The sequence below is a fragment of the Oreochromis aureus genome, linkage group 3 (assembly GCF_013358895.1).
Source record: "Oreochromis aureus strain Israel breed Guangdong linkage group 3, ZZ_aureus, whole genome shotgun sequence".
NCBI classification, from domain to species: Eukaryota; Metazoa; Chordata; class Actinopteri; order Cichliformes; family Cichlidae; genus Oreochromis; species Oreochromis aureus.
This window is the reverse complement of record NC_052944.1, coordinates 105,594,018-105,611,837: the sequence shown is the minus strand read 5'-3', so window position 1 is coordinate 105,611,837 and position 17,820 is coordinate 105,594,018. Positions and strand designations below refer to the sequence as shown.

At 41.5% G+C, this 17,820-nt stretch overlaps 1 protein-coding gene across 3 annotated transcripts; it reads left to right on the top strand.

Moving 5' to 3' along the window:
- The first annotated feature begins 1,044 nt into the window (after positions 1-1,044).
- Positions 1,045-13,617, top strand: LOC120438622 (scavenger receptor cysteine-rich type 1 protein M130-like). 3 transcript variants are annotated; one of them, XM_039609040.1, is made up of 9 exons: positions 1,045-1,285; positions 1,615-1,650; positions 1,737-2,021; positions 3,047-3,067; positions 3,147-3,443; positions 3,555-3,860; positions 4,669-4,995; positions 11,257-11,311; positions 13,425-13,617. In XM_039609040.1, the coding sequence occupies exons 1-9, from the start codon at positions 1,207-1,209 to the stop codon at positions 13,468-13,470; spliced, it is 1,452 nt and encodes a 483-aa protein (XP_039464974.1). In that variant the 5' UTR covers positions 1,045-1,206; the 3' UTR covers positions 13,471-13,617. The 3 variants fall into 3 exon arrangements, with proteins under 3 accessions (XP_039464974.1, XP_039464975.1, XP_039464976.1); XM_039609041.1 differs by lacking the exon at positions 11,257-11,311 and adding an exon at positions 10,179-10,258; XM_039609042.1 differs by lacking the exon at positions 11,257-11,311.
- Positions 13,618-17,820: the final 4,203 nt, after the last annotated feature.

Here is a 17,820-nt window from a genome sequence, read left to right as displayed (position 1 = left end):
CGGTACAGAGTCTAGCTGAAGAGCTTAACAAAGCAGACGTGGCAGTAGGGTTTGTGATTTTGCCTGATATGATATTGGGAACCAACTTTGAATAATGACAGGAACCTTAGATGAACACCGTAGGTTAGTAAGGTGTAGCAGAGAGAGGGTCAGAGCGAAGGTAGTGGACCTGGGAATGGTGTAGTGACGTCTTTGGAAGACGTCAAAAGAGGGAATTGTGGAATTACAGGGATTATTTTACATAACCATCATCTTATCATTGCATTAATTATCATTTCATCAAAGCGTTTATTGAAGCTGCTGGCATTATGTTATAATTTATATTATAGGGGTTATCATAATCAAATATTAACATGTTTATTACAGGTGCAGTTATAACTACTTTAAAATGATTGAGTTAAATATATATGTATCATAACTCATATGCTGAGTATATTGTTACAGTAAAATAGTAGCTGAGCAAAGGCCTGAATGTATTCAGCTTCTTGTGGTATTTGAGTTTGCTTAGTTACAGGTGACGGAAGGATGTCCAGTCCATGGTGACCTCAAAGGCCTTAGGTCATCACCATATTCGGAAGAGTATGCCACAAGGAGGAACCTCTATGTTGCATTTAATTCTTAAAATACATGAATGTTCTGTACATGCAAATTATGTGCTTGTAAACGCAAGAAGGGGCGTTACAATACCCTGATGTTATAAAAGCAATCTAGAGTGTATTTTGGGTAGAGATGTACAACTGTTTTGCAGTTTACACCTCTCCACGCTGCGTGCATTAAAATCAATTGTTTGAACGACCTCTTCTGGACTATCATTGTTTTACTCTCATCCTCAATTTCGAACCCGTAACAGCAGGCAGAGTCAGTATTTGGCAGATATTTATGGATTAATATTTCAATGTAGGGCAAAGTACAGTTAGGCGTGATGGGATAACCACGGTCAAAGGTCACTGAGCACACAGAAAGAAAACATGGACACCACAGAGAGCAAAGTCCAGGTAAATATTAATGACTGGAAAACAAACTCTCTTTGAAGGTCAGTGGGGCTCTGAGAGGATTTACGAGAAGCCTGTCATTAACCAGGAGACGGGAATTCACGTGTGATGGTGGGAGAGAGGTGGAGCATGCTTCACCATCCAATCAGAGAGAGAGGAGTCAAGCCTCACCCTCACCTCATCCTGCAGATAAACGCTGAGTTCAAGTCAGAAGATGATCAGCACTCAGAGAGACGTCTGCTTAGACATGGATCGCCATCTTCTTCTGCTGCTGCTGCTGCTGTGGAGCTCAGGTAGGACTCGTCATTTGAAAGGATCAGAAGATGAACAGTAACACATTTACCTAGGGTGTATACAAATTCTCATCCACCCTGTTTAAGCCAGCCTCCAACACTACAACCAGGCTGCATATATCACAAAGCAGAATAACAAGATGGGCTGTTTGTCTTACTCTAAAGGCATCATAGGACTCGTACTCTGTGTTCAACCTAAACTTGTACAATGTTTCTGAGCTGACAAGAAGTTTAGTCCAAAGCAGTGGGAGGGGTTTGTTCCCTCCTTACCTGGTCTCTAGACCAAATCCTTCCTCATACTCATGATCTTTCTCTCATGTCCTTCTCAGGAGTGCAGGCTGATGAAGATCATCCAGATTCAGCAGGTAAACTGGGAAATCAAAGGGAAATAAAGAAACATATGTCTTTAAATGTAATTGTTTTTTCAGAGATAATTTCCCTCTGTGTTCAGTGATCGCCAGGTTGGTGGGAGGAGCCAGTCGCTGTGCAGGAGCGCTAGAGATCCTGTACGAGGGACAGTGGAAACCAGCGTGGGTCTTTCCATCAAACCCGAAGACATCAGATATCATCTGCGAGCATCTGGACTGTGGCTCTGATGTTTCTACAAGACACAGAGGCATAAACTCATCAACGTTGTTCATCGGTGGCGCCTGTGTTCAGGGTCTAAATCGTTTGAATTCTTTCTGTGCCGTTCCTTATGTTCGCTCTACCACCACCCTGGACATAACCTGCTCAGGTAAAACAGTTTATGAGATCATCTATGATGTAATATGTGATAATAATGTAACCTGCTAAAAGTGGGCAGCAGACTATCCAGCAGTCATGACAGAGCAGAGTTTCAGGAGTCCTCCTGACCCTGGTGCCTACAAGCACCACAGCTCTCTAGCTTGCTGGTTTCCAGCAGCAGTTTCTTTCTTTCAGAGCTCACCTTCAAGTAGTGCATGACCTGCTCTGCCTCCTGAGCCTCAGCTACCACAGTTTTGTTCTGTTCTCAGAAAACCATCAGGCCTCACTGTCACACATGTGTAACAAGCGCACATGAAGAATTCATGCACAAATGTACGATTCCTCAATATTTTATATTCTGTGGGCAAATTTAGAAGTGCCATGAATGCAAACAAATGATGAAGACCTGGCTGTGCCCGAAAATACACATCGTCAAACTAAATACTACCAGTACAACACCAACAATTATAATAATACTAATACTACTACTAATAATAATAAAGAAGAAGTGTCAGACAGAAATATGCATTTGGATCAGAGGAATACTATCTGCAGATACTATCTGTCAGTGCGCCCCAGGGTGGCTGTGGCTACAATGTAGCTTGCCATCACCAGTGTGTGAATGTGTGGATGACTGGATATGTAAAGCGCTATACAAATACAGGCCATTTTTGCTATTCCTCTTTGGTGCAGCTTACAACACCAAAATGAAGTTTGTTTGTTCTACACAAATATCCAGAGTTCTATGCATAAGTATTTCTTTCACTGTTTTCACTTCCTGTTGTTGCTCCGTTAATGTTAACACTTTACTGCCTGTGATTCTGTTCCTGTGTGAAACATGCCGACATTCCTTAAGTGATGTCACACTGTCTACTCTAAAGTCTCGGAGGACTCGTACTCTGTGTTTATCTCAAACTCCTACAATGTTTCTGAGCTGACAGGAAGTTTAGCCCAAAGAGGTTTGTTCCCTCCTCACCTGATCTCCAGTCCTAATCCTTCTTCATACTAATGATCTTTCTCTCATGTCCACCTCAGGAGCTCCCCATCGTTCAACAGGTAAAATGACAAATACCAGAGAAACACAGACTAAAGTCTGACTTGAACCTTGTCGTGAGTAAATTCCTTCTGTGGTTAGAATTTGTCAGGTTGGTGGGAGGAGCTAGTCGCTGTGAGGGGACTTTGGAGCTTAATTATCTTTCTGAGTGGAGACCAGTGAGGGACTATCGATGGGACCGGGAGGCAGCAGCTGCTGTCTGTAAACATCTGGACTGTGGCTCTGCTGTTTCTGTAGGAAGTAGAAAACGCTCTGTAACATCTATAACATCTCTACCATCTGTGTGGAGGATCAGTGGTGACTGCTTCTCTGGATCTGCTCTGAGGCATTGCATAAGAAAATGGATTTCCACCTCAGTACTGCATGTAACCTGCTCAGGTAAAACCATGTGTGATATCAGCTATTACACCATATGTAGTGTAATGTAACAGGCCACGACTCATGCATGTGTCTCTGATCTCTCTGTTTGATCCTATCTGATCTCTCCAGACTCTGTCAGGCTGCTGAACGGTTCCAGTCTATGTTCAGGCAGACTGCAGGTGAAGTCTAACCAGAGCTGGTCCTCAGTGTGTGAAGCTGACTTTGACCGGCAGGATGCAGAGGTGGTCTGTAGGGAGCTTGGCTGTGGACCCCCTTCAGTCCTCCAGGGGGCGCTCTACGGAGAAGTGGAGGCTCCAGTGTGGAACAAAGAGTTCCAGTGTGGAGGCCATGAGTCTGCTCTCCTGAACTGTAGAAGCTCAGGCTCAGCTAGAAGCAGCTGCTCACCTGGCAAAGCTGTTGGACTCACCTGTTTAGGTAGAAGAAGAGCTTCAGCTTTGATTTGGTTTGTTTGATTATTCTTTTAATGATGACTCTCTGCTGTCTGTTACAGCCTGATGATGTCAGGCTGTTGGTAGGAGACAGTTACTATGCAGGTACCCTGGAGCTGCAACATGTGGGAGATGTTTCCAGAAAACATCAGCTTTCTTCTCTTTCCAAGATGTTGCAGCTCCAGTGTATCTGACAGTGATTTCTGACATCACCAGACTAACAGAGAGTGGAGAGTCAAAAGTGCTCAAATGACTGTGAGACTAGGAGTTTAAAATCAAAACTTTGTAAACATGCTTAGCTTCCTGCTGCGGTCCTTCCCAGGACAGACTACACATCAGACAGAGGAGACACTATTAGGACAATAACTATATGAACACAGTAAAGATGTTAGATGAAGTTTAAACCCGTGATTGTTGTAGTCTAGTTGATTTTCAAAGATGACTGTGTGGAACTGAATCAAACAGCCCAGTGCTGAGGAATGAGAGATTTTAGGGTTTTAATGGCACCTGCTGACCTCACGATACTGAGTGAGAGCTTCTGATCACACGAAGAGTCTTTATCAGGGGTGTCAAACTCCAGTCCTTGAGGGCTGATGTCCTGAAACCTTTACATGTGTCCCTGCTGCAACACACCTGAGCTTCTGATCACACAAAGGGTCTTTACCTTACAATATAAAGTGAGGCAACTGTTGTTGTGATTTGGTGCTATATAAAAAACTGAATTTTGTTCAGCCATCCCAACACTATGGATGCTGTAACAGCACAGTCCTTTCATCATCTCTGTGTGTTTACAGATCCACTGGCTCAACCAATCATTATTTTGACCTCCATGGACGGGGTCTCCGAGGCCCAGCAGCAGGGCTTTCAGGTGTCCAGGGGCTCCAGCTTCACTGTCAGCTGCTCCATCCAGCCACAGTACCCAGGAGGCTCCTTCCACCTCACCTTCACCTCCTCTGACACCAAGAACAACTACACGCAGCCAGCTGTCAATCACTCTGCCAACTTCCCATTTCCTGCTGCAGAGCCCGCCCAGCAAGGAAACTACAGCTGTGTTTATCAAGTCCATGTTTCATCTCACAAGTTGTCCTCTGAGAGCCACCTGCTGTCTGTCACAGTCTCAGGTAAGCAGAAGCAGTAGATGATGAGATCCACCATTACTCCGATTATATGCAAAATCTCACTTTGCTAATGAAAAAGACGAGGGTGGAATCAATATCAGATGACCCACATGGTGAGTGGCTTTGCTCTTTAGTCTCAAGCTCTGTTAGAGGAAGAAATGTTTCTCTGGAGGGCTGGGAGGCTGCACACTTGGGGGTAGGGCTAAATAAGTATATACTTCTGCCTACTCTCTTTCAAACAATTGCATGGAATAATATTATGAAATGTTGGTGAATGTATATGTTTGAAATAAAAATGAACTGAACTGAATATCTGCTGATACAAGCAGGAAACTCATGTTCCCATCAAACTGTCCAGTTTACAGGTGAATCCTTGATTTTCTCAGTAAGAGTTCATTTGTTTAATGAGTCCTGATCAAACTAAAGGATTTTAGGTGGAAACAATCAGGAGCCCTGGTAAAATGATCACTCACCCATCAGAAGAAGCAGAAACAGACTCCACTGCATCGTCGCTCTGTCACATGAAAATGACTTTTCTTTCATTTGAAGCAAACAGTGTTGTTTGGACCAATCACCCAAAAGGAGGTCCTGACCACTTTCCACCACTGTTTTCTAACAGTGGTCACTGTTGGTCTTACCAACAGAGGCTGGAACTCTCTCCATGTCTTGTCTGCTGCCACCTGTGGCTCTTGCCAGTCTCACATAAAACCCAAACTTTCTGCCATCCTACACAAAGGCATGTGGCACAGGCCCCAGATGTTCAGCACCCAGGAAAGGAGCATCTTCAGGGAGCTCCAGCTTCTGTTCCTGTAGGATTTTTCCAAAAGCAGAAGCAGCAATAGTCCGTCTATCACTGTTTCGCCCAAAGGCTCCAAAGCCAGGGCATGTCCACATTAGCCAGAAGCACTATGGAGTATGTTCTGTCTCTGTACAGCATTTTTATTTCACTTTTATTTCATGTCTGACTTTCTGTTGGCGAGTGTTAAACGTGTTGCTGTACAACAGTGTTTGTCACATTACGTTCCTGTAAGCTACTCTTCTCTGGAACCTGATATCACAGATAAGAGTGAAATAGACACTCATGCAGAAGTTTCATTACCAGCAGGGGGACATAATATATTTGAAGCCAAGAAGTTGCGAGTGAGTGAGAGGAATAGAAATATTTTACTGCTATTATTATAATCATCATTACCATTTCATGTTAATAGTGATGTTGCTTTCACAGATGCATTCAGATGTTCAAATATATTGGTATCATATTAGTCTTTATTACAGGTCCAGTAAGAACCACTTTAAAATGTTGAGTTGAATCTATAACCCGAAGTGCTTTGGAATGTATAATTTTAATGTTTATGCAGACTGCAGGGTGAAAGAGTAACTCTGTGCTAAAAGAAGACAGGAAGTTATATGTCTTTGAAGTTGCAGGTTTTGCAGAAGTGAAACCGAAAGCAGAGTGAGTGCAAGTTAAGAGCAGGGTGTTTATTATGCATTTATTGCGGATTAAGCCTTAAGTAGTTGTGGTAGACTGAAACAGTTGTTTATATATTTTACATATAAGTCAAGATCATTACACACAGGATGGCCTTAGCCTGGTTGGTTGCTTAAGTTGAGGTCAACTAAGGTTCAGAAAGCAGATGCAAACTCTGCACGCACAGACAGACAAATAGTGAGAGGTCATGACACGTACGCAGTACACAGCATGCACGCGCCCTCGCACGTGCACACACACACAGATGGACTCATTTAGGTAAGAGTTTATAACTGCAAAGTCGAGGCGTACGTGGTAGTCTGTTACAGGAAGTCCACCTGATCGGGGAGATAAGGAGGCGCTCATGGAGCGACAGCGAGGATGGAGACAGGAAGCATCAGCCGTCGACACGAAGATGATGTTCTATGTTAAAAGTCATTGTGGTTTTGGAGTGACGTATGCTTTGTTTAAATCTGCCTAGTAACAGGAAAGGGGGCTGTACTATCTTAACCCCATAAAACAGTTGTCTGAATATGATAAAGACAGTTCAACACTGATTGGGTTGTTGAACTCACACATGTGTAATTCATTAAAATGCCGTCTAATTCCACACTGGACCGGATCTGTGGTTATTTATGGATTCTTCTCTCAACATTGAACCCTTAACATTTGGGGGCTCGGTCCGGTGAGAGAGGGAATTTTGGTGTAGATGGAGAGATCCAGGGTCTGTGGTGATTAGATGGGCAGATAGGAGTCAGTGGTCTGAAGTGAGAGACAAGCCGGCTTAAACAAAGGTAAGGCACATACCTGTTGAATTTTCCAAAATGTGCTAGATTGGACATGTCAAATTAAAGTCTACTCACTGAAAATTACTGGTGAAAGTCTGTTTTGATTTTGGTGATAATGAAAGTAATAAAGTACAGTACTGAGAAAGTTAAAAGCGGTTGGAGCCGCTGAGAGAATTAAGAACGGTTGGAGCCGTTGAGAGAATTAAAGCAGTTGGAGCTGCTAATTTAGTGTGGTAGGGAATTTGGTTGTTTTGTGGGTTGGAGCCCTGTTGGTCATGGACTCTATTTTGTGATGGTCATTTTGTGGGTTGGAGCCCCTATGTCCACAAGGATAGGTCTGCCTGATTCTTACTCCTGTGTGGGAGTGTAGATTGTTGGTTCAAATTATTCTAAATCTTTGTAGAACGACAGCGGCGTCTGTTAAGAAGCGCATTTTCTCCTTGGTAACGCTTGCGCTAAGGCAGGACGCTGACCTTAGACCTACTGGACAGTAGGGATAGTACCGTCGACAGCGGGGGAGAACTTGGGAACCTCCGAAATTGCTAGGAGTTAGAGTCTCCTATTTGCGCTTTTTTGGCTACGATAAATTTGGTTAGGGCATTAGCAATCGGGCCACCGTCAGGGACGGAATACTGGCTAAAATTGGTCGCAAAAAGTCAGGGACTTTTATCGGTTGGACCGTTATGGGTAAATTTGTCGAAATTTATAGGATTTAAGAGGCCTAAAATCTGTGCAGTTGTAATTAATAAGACGTCTGTAATATAAAATATGAGATCTATGAGTAGGATCAGTCTCTGTGTCAGTAATGCACAGCCGGATGTGCACTGATGGTGTGTGTAAATGCAAATGAGCAGCGGGGACGCGCAGAGAGGGTGGTTTCAGTTTCGACAGAATTGAGCTTTTTGCTAAATGCCTGTATATAAGAGGTTGGTTTTGCTTATCACGAGAGTGTAAATACAGTTTGAATATATTGGTGTGGATGTATAGTAAATGACTGAATTTTGATAGAGGTATATATCTTGAGCCATAAATGTTGGTGTGTTTTATTTTTTCAGTTATGTGTGTGTGGGGAGAAGTGGGGTGCGAGACGATGAGAGGTTTCAGTTTTCTTTTTCTTTTTTCTTTTGACTTGCTCTTTCTGATCATGGAAGGCATGTCCAAAATACTCGTATGAAAGCGTATTTTGTGTGATTTTAACCGTGTGAATGCTGTCAGTATTTGATTTGAGTGACTCTGCATGATTTGTCTGAGTGAGTGGAAAATGGAAGTTTGAGAGAGAAAAGGCAGTGTGTGTGAGACGAGTCATGGCGTCTGAAAGAGGTTAGAACCTTTAAAAGTGTGTATGAAAGAAAGGGGTATGAAATATATTTCTTTTGTGGTGAAAAGTAGGATGTTCTAAAGTTTGAAAGAGCTTTTAATTCAAGAAACGCATGAGTGAGGTTATGAGAAATTGAGTTTATTTTTTCCGATTGAAAACACATAAGTATATATACTTGGGAAACCCAGTTAAGAGATTATTGGGTGACTGATGCTATAAAACTGACCTAAAGAATGGTCCTGTGTGTGAAGGAGTGTTAATTGTCCTGATGTTTGAAAGAGCTCTATTTAAATGTGTGTGAGTGAAATGAAGGTGTATTGTTTTTTAGATCAAGATTTAGTAGAATTAAAGAGGGTTTTTAGACTATAAATATAAAGAGAGACAGACTCTGCAGAGAACAGGAAATAGTGAACAGGAACTCTGCATGCCCATAAAAGGAACTGAGTATGTACAGAAAGAACACAGAGAGACAGATGAGGCCCATGAAGCAAATGAAGCCTTGAAGAAAAAATGAATATAATACTAATTGTATGCTTTAGTGTGTCAATACAGGTGGGCGTCTTTCAACTTTGCAACCTTGAGTTCAGCAGCAGAAGAGCAGATTAACAGAATCGGGAGAATAAGCCAGGCTTTGGCTCGAAATTGTGCAGCTTGATCTCTCACTTTGTCCCTGAAACTGAGAAGAAACTCAAAGGACAGTCAAGGACAGTCAATCGCCTGATGATGACCGACAGAACATCGTGGACTTGAAGAATTAACTGAAGCTAAGAGCAGTGCAAGCGAAGGCAGTAACACTGACGACCACTGATGAGTCCAGCAGTGTGAAAGATGCAACATGCATGCTGGTGAAGAACAGGGTGATGTGTCTGCTTGAAGGCACTGACTCTCATATTTGCCATGAATGGAGAAGAAAACAGAGCGACTGAAAATAAGACTGAAGGCACTGAAGGTGATATTTTGCCATGCTGGGACTTAATCTAAAAGAAAGACTGTAAAGAAACAGAGAAGAAGACAACAGCTGAGTTGAGACTGTGTTTGCTGGAGCTTTGAAGCACGAACAGGACACTGTGAATGAAAAAGAGACCGGTGAGAGATGAAGCTGGACGAGTTTGACTGCGAGAATATAGGATATAATTGGATTGAAAATTGAAACCTGAACTCATGAATTGTTTAGGGATGTCCACTACAGCATAACAAAGAGGTAAACATTAGAAAAGGTAAGAATAATGAAAGAAATAATTGTCATTACCTTAATGAATAGAAAACACACATACAAATTGTTACATGTGAGATTATTTTTGAAATGAATCAGAAGGGAGATAGTTTGAATCTAAAGCTCAGTGGGGAAATGCATAAATTAAATATGAATATATAGGATGCAATGAAGAAACAGCTTACACGTAGTGTACATTAACATGAATACATCGCAAGGCAACGAAGAACTCAAGGAATTAATTTAATGAAGAAGCAGTTTACACTCAATTAACATAAAATGCAAGGAAGAACACGCTTACATGCATGGCATAATTGGTGTTTCTGACCAGAGATAGAGAAATGGGTTATTTAAGCACTTGTGATAATAATGAAAATGTCTTAGTTTTGTTATTTTCAGGAGTAAAGCAGACTTGGACCAGTTCTCCAGACGCACCAGTCGGAAGAGAATTATAGGTTAACATCACTGGATAAGTTAAGGCAAGTTTCTGGTTGAATTGTTCACAGAATCATGTGTCCATGAACCTGGAAAACAGGCCCTAGCTCCTGGCTGAAGACTAGGAGTGCTTTATTTAAGGTGGGAAATCAAAACAGAGGGTTAGTAATTCGGGGAAGGAGAAAACTGACTGTTTAACTGGAGGGTTGGAAAGGTGTCTGACGGACTGCGAAGCCATAGATGCAAAATACCACACACAAACAGAAAATGTATTAACCGTACAAAGACAAGCTCATGAAGCTTGTCTAATCAAAGCTTGATGCATAGAGACATTGATTTAAAACCTGGCTAAGAACATAAGCATATGCAATGAAGAGCTGCTTGCTGCTTGTATGAGTGAGAGAATGGTGTGAATGGTTAATAAAATAGATGGAAAGATTTAAAATAGAGGGAAAAAACAAAAGAAAAGTGTTTATAAGAGTGACTCAGGAGTGCTCTTGCACTGATTGATCAAAATCGGTGATTAGTATAGAAAGAAAATGAGAATAATTCAATAATGTGATAAGGTCTAAACATGTATTTTTCTTGTCAAGGTGGCTGTTGAAGAGTATTTGGAGAAATATATACTGGTAAAGTATCAGGATATTTGATTACGGTGGTCAGGTCTGTTCAGAGGGGCAGATTTGGACAGGAAATTTATAATTTAAGGATGATACGTTGTTGAAATTGGTTTAGATCTTATGCAGAATGAAAACATATGGCAAAGTGAGGAAGGGAGACATTGTGCAAACAGTCTTTGATCTTTGACGAGGTTTTCGTGTGTTGAACGGGTGAAATTTAAGATTGTTTCAGATTTTTGAGGCTGTTGTTTTATTTCGAGAGAGGGAGTTTGAGTAGACCTGGATAGGTCTGAGAGGGGCCCAGAGAAAAGAAATTTTTTGTAGTAGTAAGTGCACTCAGGAAAAAACCTGTCAGGTGATTTTGTTTGGTACTTTGATGAGCTAATAATCAGCTCTTTTTTTTTCATTTTTGTTCTAAGCAGGCCTGGAAGACAGTGAACGGACGGCGTTGACAAAATTACCAAGTACGAGAATCAGGTGGGCTTTACAGAATTATAATTGATTACAATCAGAGACTGAGTGTCGGCGAGTCCCTGTCTAAAAATGATTGCAGCGTGTCAATCCAGTCAAAAGTATAGTGAACTATTTTCCTAAAAAGGAAAGCGAAATAAAACAAATGATTGAGCTCATTTTGCTGATGTGGAGCATCTGATGACGTGCGCAGAAGGCTGCAGTATCAGCAAAAAATATCATGTGTGAATGCATGGGAGTGAATGTGAGTGATGGGACCAAGAGGGGAAATAAATAAAAGGTTGACAAACAGGAGGAGTGGGAGACTTAAATCTGGGGATGTGGATGTTTGTTTTGAGAAAATTATTTACTGGGGTTGGATTATGTTATTACATTATAGAATGCTAAATGCTAAAAGGGAAACATTGATGTAACTCAAGTTACCATGAACTGAGGTGACACATGATTAATAACTGTTCTGTGTAAGTTTATTTTGTGTTATAACACAGGTTGGATCATAAGTGGGGAAATTGAGTATGAAATGTGAAGTTCTGGTTAACACACAGGTTTTGTTTCCAGGAAGTTCCAAGGATCCAGACTTTCCATGGAGCAACGATTTGGAGAAGATTTGACATGATGATAAAATTGATTTTGTTCCTTTAACACAGGTTTTCAGGGCTGGAGCAAAATACCAGAGAGGAGGATGGCTGAAGTGTTCTGAGAAATGAAATGACTAACCTTTTTTCCTTTTAATTGGTTAAGCTTGGGTGGAGCATTTTGAGTTTTTTGCCACATGAGATGTGTCAAAAAAGAGAGGGATTTAAGATTTAATTTGAAATGGGTTTTAGTATGATTTTATAATGATTGGGGTTGTTTGATAATTTAGATATGGTAAAACTGAGGCAGAGATTGTTAATTCTAAAGAAAGGAGTAAAATGAACTGAATTCTGTTTAGAAGATAAATTGCTGGGGTTAATAAGAAGTTGTACACCAAATTTAGAGGGAAATTGTGGGAATAAAGGATATGCTTTGGGGAAAATAGTGAACATTTGATGAGTAGAAAATGTGGGATTTCTTTTTGATTTTTAGGATAAGTTGTCACAGTGACATAATGTTAGAATGTTGTTAGAATGCTTAAGTAGTTGTGGTAGACTGAAACAGTTGTTTATATATTTTACATATAAGTCAAGATCATTACACACAGGATGGCCTTAGCCTGGTTGGTTGCTTAAGTTGAGGTCAACTAAGGTTCAGAAAGCAGATGCAAACTCTGCACGTACAGACAGACAAATAGTGAGAGGTCATGACACGTACGCAGTACACAGCATGCACGCGCCCTCGCACGTGCACACACACACAGATGGACTCATTTAGGTAAGAGTTTATAACTGCAAAGTCGAGGCGTACGTGGTAGTCTGTTACAGGAAGTCCACCTGATCGGGGAGATAAGGAGGCGCTCATGGAGCGACAGCGAGGATGGAGACAGGAAGCATCAGCCGTCGACACGAAGATGATGTTCTATGTTAAAAGTCATTGTGGTTTTGGAGTGACGTATGCTTTGTTTAAATCTGCCTAGTAACAGGAAAGGGGGCTGTACTATCTTAACCCCATAAAACAGTTGTCTGAATATGATAAAGACAGTTCAACACTGATTGGGTTGTTGAACTCACACATGTGTAATTCATTAAAATGCCGTCTAATTCCACACTGGACCGGATCTGTGGTTATTTATGGATTCTTCTCTCAACATTGAACCCTTAACATGAGCAAGGAAGGTATGAAGCACATTCCAGTGTCCTTCAATGCCAGAAATGATTAAGCTTGGTGGCTAATGTGTATTTACATGTAAATGTGTTAATGTCTTTTTAAATTTTTTCCTATTGGCTTGAAATATAATATCTCCCTCTACTGATGCTGAATATACTGCAGCTTCTGCATCCAGTATCATGCTTTACTGTGATATTGGGTTGTAGGCCAGCACTACACAAATTTTGGACCCTTTGGCTTCCACTTGCAGAGCTGCTTCTAGTGTGAAAATCACTGGACACCAGACACGTTTGTAGCTGACGTTCAGCCTGTTTGGACCTTCAGAGATAAGTGATGCAGTCAGTCTGATCTGTGTGCTGCTATGTCTCTGCAGCCTCACCGCAGACTGGAGGACGCTGGGCTGGTGGAGTGTGACCTAAGCGTTGGTGCAGTGAAGAGGGCGGAGCTCACAAAGCGCATTACTCATTATTTAGAGTATTTGTCATGTCCACCCTCCAGTGTGCCAGGCATGAATTCCTGCCTGGTCCAGACTTCTGCTGCTGTGCTCATTAAAGTCTGTAACACTAAACCCACCTCTGCCTATGAGTCTTCCTATAAACCAACAGACAGAGCAACAGGTCTGAGGTGAAGCTCACACTGAGTTTAGTTCAAGCTAAAGACATATTTCTCTTATTGAAGTTCTGGTTTGGTCTTTATTGTCCAAACACCTGCACTAAGAACAAAGATAATTCTTCTCTGAGTCTCTGGATGTGTTCCAACACTCAGGGGCAGTCCTGGCCTGTTTGGTGCCCTGGGTGAACACTCCCTCTGGCACCCCCCCGGTACCCCCCCACACTCACACATAAAACATATTAAGGATTATACGCAAACATATTTTATTGTAAAAACTGTTGTCGGAACCACACTGAATTTAAGCAGATAAACACACACACACACACACACACACACATATATATATATATACATATATATGTATATTATATATACAGTGGATTGCAAAATTTTTCGGCCCCCTTGAACTTTTCCACATTTTGTCACATTACAGCCACAAACATGAATCAATTTTATTGGAATTCCAGGTGAAAGACCAACACAAAGTGGTGTACACGTGAGAAGTGGAACGAAAATCATACATGATTCCAAACATTTTTCACAAATAAATAACTGCAAAGTGGGGTGTGTGTAATTATTCAGCCCCCTGAGTCAATACTTTGTAGAACCACTTTTTGCTGCAATTACAGCTGCCAGTCTTTTAGGGTATGTCTCTACCAGCTTTGCACATATGGGCTGTATCCCAATTCAGGGTCTGCAGCCTTAAAGGCTGCATTTTAAGGCCGATTACGTCACAACGACGCGACGAAGGTTGTCCCAATTCAAAGGCTGCTTGAAATGCGGCCCTCAAATGCGTCCTTCATTTCCCTGAATTTTAAGGATGTGGTGGTGTAGACTTCGTGGCCCAACATATCCCACAATTGCGCGGCAGTCACTGTGGATAATTTTGCCGAAAAAAACGGTGGCGGCCAAGGAGTAAACTTGGAAAAGTAAGTACTGAATATTATGTCACTTATTTATGTGCGAATGTTTAAGAACATCAAAACATTACTGTTGGCCACATGTCGGCAAAGTTATGTGACATTAGTGATGTTTGAACTTTCAGCATCAGCTTGGTTTTGAAGCCTTTACTTTAAAATATACACCATCCAATAGTTGACCTTAATCCTACAGAGAATGTGATGATTTTATGGATAATTAAAGTCAGTCATATATCCACAAACACAACAAGCTGAAAGTCAGTGATGCTGCTCGGTTTGCAGTCCTGAACATCACGGCACACATCCAATTCACCAATGGTTGGGTACAAGATTTGGCTATTTTTAAGCCTCCATGTTGTGAGTTCATCATCATTCAAACAAAAGTAAGCCAGCTTGAGTACTGCGAGTAAAATGCGTTTGATTTCCCGCCTCCAACCAAACATTCAGCTTGATTAGTGGAAGCATAAATTCATTCATGAGGGAGAAATTACAGTGAGAACATGTGGAGGCTCTGTTAGGTGGATAACAGTGAGTTCAGTGCACTGATGTGACATTGTCCTGAAGGATTTAGTTATTCTCTATAGTTAAATAAATTGCAATGATTTATTCATATTTATTATAAATAATCCTAATTATATATCTTGCTTCCTGGTTTGTGTCCTGTGTAACTAAAATCCATTCTATTTTAGTTTTATACATTGATTAATGACCTGCAGAATCTCCTTATCATATTAGGTGTCCCTAATTGACACTTAAAGTTGAACTTTATGCTTATTTCATCTTGAAAGTGATTACATCCTTGCATTACATACTTTAGGCTCATTTTTTGCAGGCAGGTTTCTGAAAGAGAACAGACAGATTTAGAATATAACATGCAGCGTTCTATAGATGGATACATAAAAACATAAAGAATTACATGTATGTGCTAACTTTCTAAACATGTTCATGGCTACATTTATGATAAATGGATTTGAAAGGAGATTAAACACATTTATGTCGGCCTTGGCTCATTAGTTCTTGTGTTTAAAATAACTTTGTCTGTGTGCGTTTCAGGTGCTGCACTCTCAAAGACTGAATGAACCAGCATTGCAGCCATGGGTCACTGTGAGCATCACAGGGACGGTTGAAGCCGCCCACTGCACCTGTATGGATGGAGTCGCAGAGACCTGCACCCATGTCACTATTCTTCTGTTTAAGGTAGAAGCAACAGTGCGGATCCGTGGCACAAGGACTGTTACAGATGAACCTGCATACTGGGTTTTGCTGGGTAATATGACCAAGATACAGCCAGAGGTTGGCCATAACATAGACTTCTTCTCTTCAGCTGCCCAAAAAAAGGCTCTCGATCAAACCATAAACAGACCATCTGTAGTGACAGGTAAAAGAAGCCGTCCTCAAAAAAGAAAAATTCCACCTGTTACTGTGGAAGAGTTGTCATCGCTATTGGATACTTTGCTGGAACACAGTAAAGCTGTGGGTTGTGGGAATGACCCATAACTTTTTATTCTAGGGGGTCTAGATTTATGCCTGAAGTGCACTGCCATGTAAATAATTTGCATTTACTGAATATGTACTTACAAAGTGACACTGTTCAAAAGTTGAATAAAGAAACAAACCAATGTTTGCTTTTTAAAAAAAAATTAAAACCACTTTATAGAACATCACATCAGTTACAATGTAGAATCAATGTCATTTATAGTTTACAAATGACAAAATGTTCACATAAAATCATGAGAGCATTTAAATAATATCACCCACTAGCATTCTGTAATTTACTGTCTCTTTTGAAAACTTATCACTACATATACAGCACAAGACTTTAAGAGTATTTAAGAAGAGCATTATATCATGGCCTATTTAAAGGCTTTTCAGCTCGTCTCACAGCTGCTATCCAGGCTAGACGCCTTCTTTGGTAACATCCGATATAAGAGCTCCCTCACGTTGCTTTCAGGTGTGGAAATAATGAAAAGAGAGCCCATTTTCAAGCTTAGTCCCTTGCTGGTTGTGCGATCTAACATTACAACCAACCACACAGCAAGTATGAACCATAGCTGATGTTATTTGTGTTCTTTCGCTCCTCTTAATTGTTAGCGCTTTGTTTGGCCTACACTAGTCCCTAAGGACCCCAAACGCTTTACACTACATTCAGTCATTCACTCATCCAAACACACATTGACACACTGGTGATGGCAAGCTACATTGTAGCCACAGCTGCCCTGGGGCGCACTGATAGAGGCGAGTTATGTGGTGTGATATATGGAGATTATTATGCATGTTTTATTTTGCTTGTTTATTGGTGTGATTTAAGTCCACAAAGTCATGTAAGTTCTCTGTTGCCAAGACAGTGCACAACACCTTGGACAGTAGGGGGAAGCAGAGTGCTTTGGGAACTGACCCACATAGCAGACAGGTCTGGCCAAGATCTGGTTTCAAGCCGGCACTGCTGGCTGACTTCTGGCATGGTAAGTGGTATGTCATCCAGATATTGGCCAAGTCTGACAATGATAGCACTGTTTATGTGATGGCACGCCACATCTGGCTTGATTGTGGTTTGGTTTATGTGGCCCAGGCTCATAGAAAACAGGTCTGGCACGGATCCGGCATCAAGCTGGCACTTCTGACTGACTGGTATCATGGCAGGGTGCATGTCAACCAGATGTGGGCCAGGTCTGGCAATGATGGCATTGTTTATGTTCCTATTTCCCTATTTTAGTTAGAAGACCCAAATGCAATGTTGCAATACTACGTTGCTATGGTAGCCAATGTTTCAAATGCAGGTTTGACAGGTTTGTGAGTTTACACTTTATCCAAAACCTAGTGAGGGTTTACTCATGTTTACTACTGCATGGCTGTAGCTCAGGAGGTAGCGCAAGTCACCTACTGTTTGGAAGGTTAGTGGTTCAATCCCTGGCTCCTCCAGTCTGCATGTCAAGAGTGTGAATGTGTATGAATGTAGATAGGAAGCACTCAGCTTAGAGGAAGTGTGTGAATGTGGCATGTTATATAGAGCCAGATTTTCATCATGTTACTTTTGCACTATTATGATCCAGCACATATTGTTATTACATGGCTTGATTAAGTTACACGTTAGGCTGAGGTCTGGGGCCAGAGCTGAAACTGTTCTGGGCCAGCAGAGTGTAGGCCAGATCCGGGCCATACCAATTTTGCTATGTGGGGAGTCGGGTGCATAGCTGCCGTAAGCTTGCCATTCTGGCAAGACTGACCAGGCGAACGGCA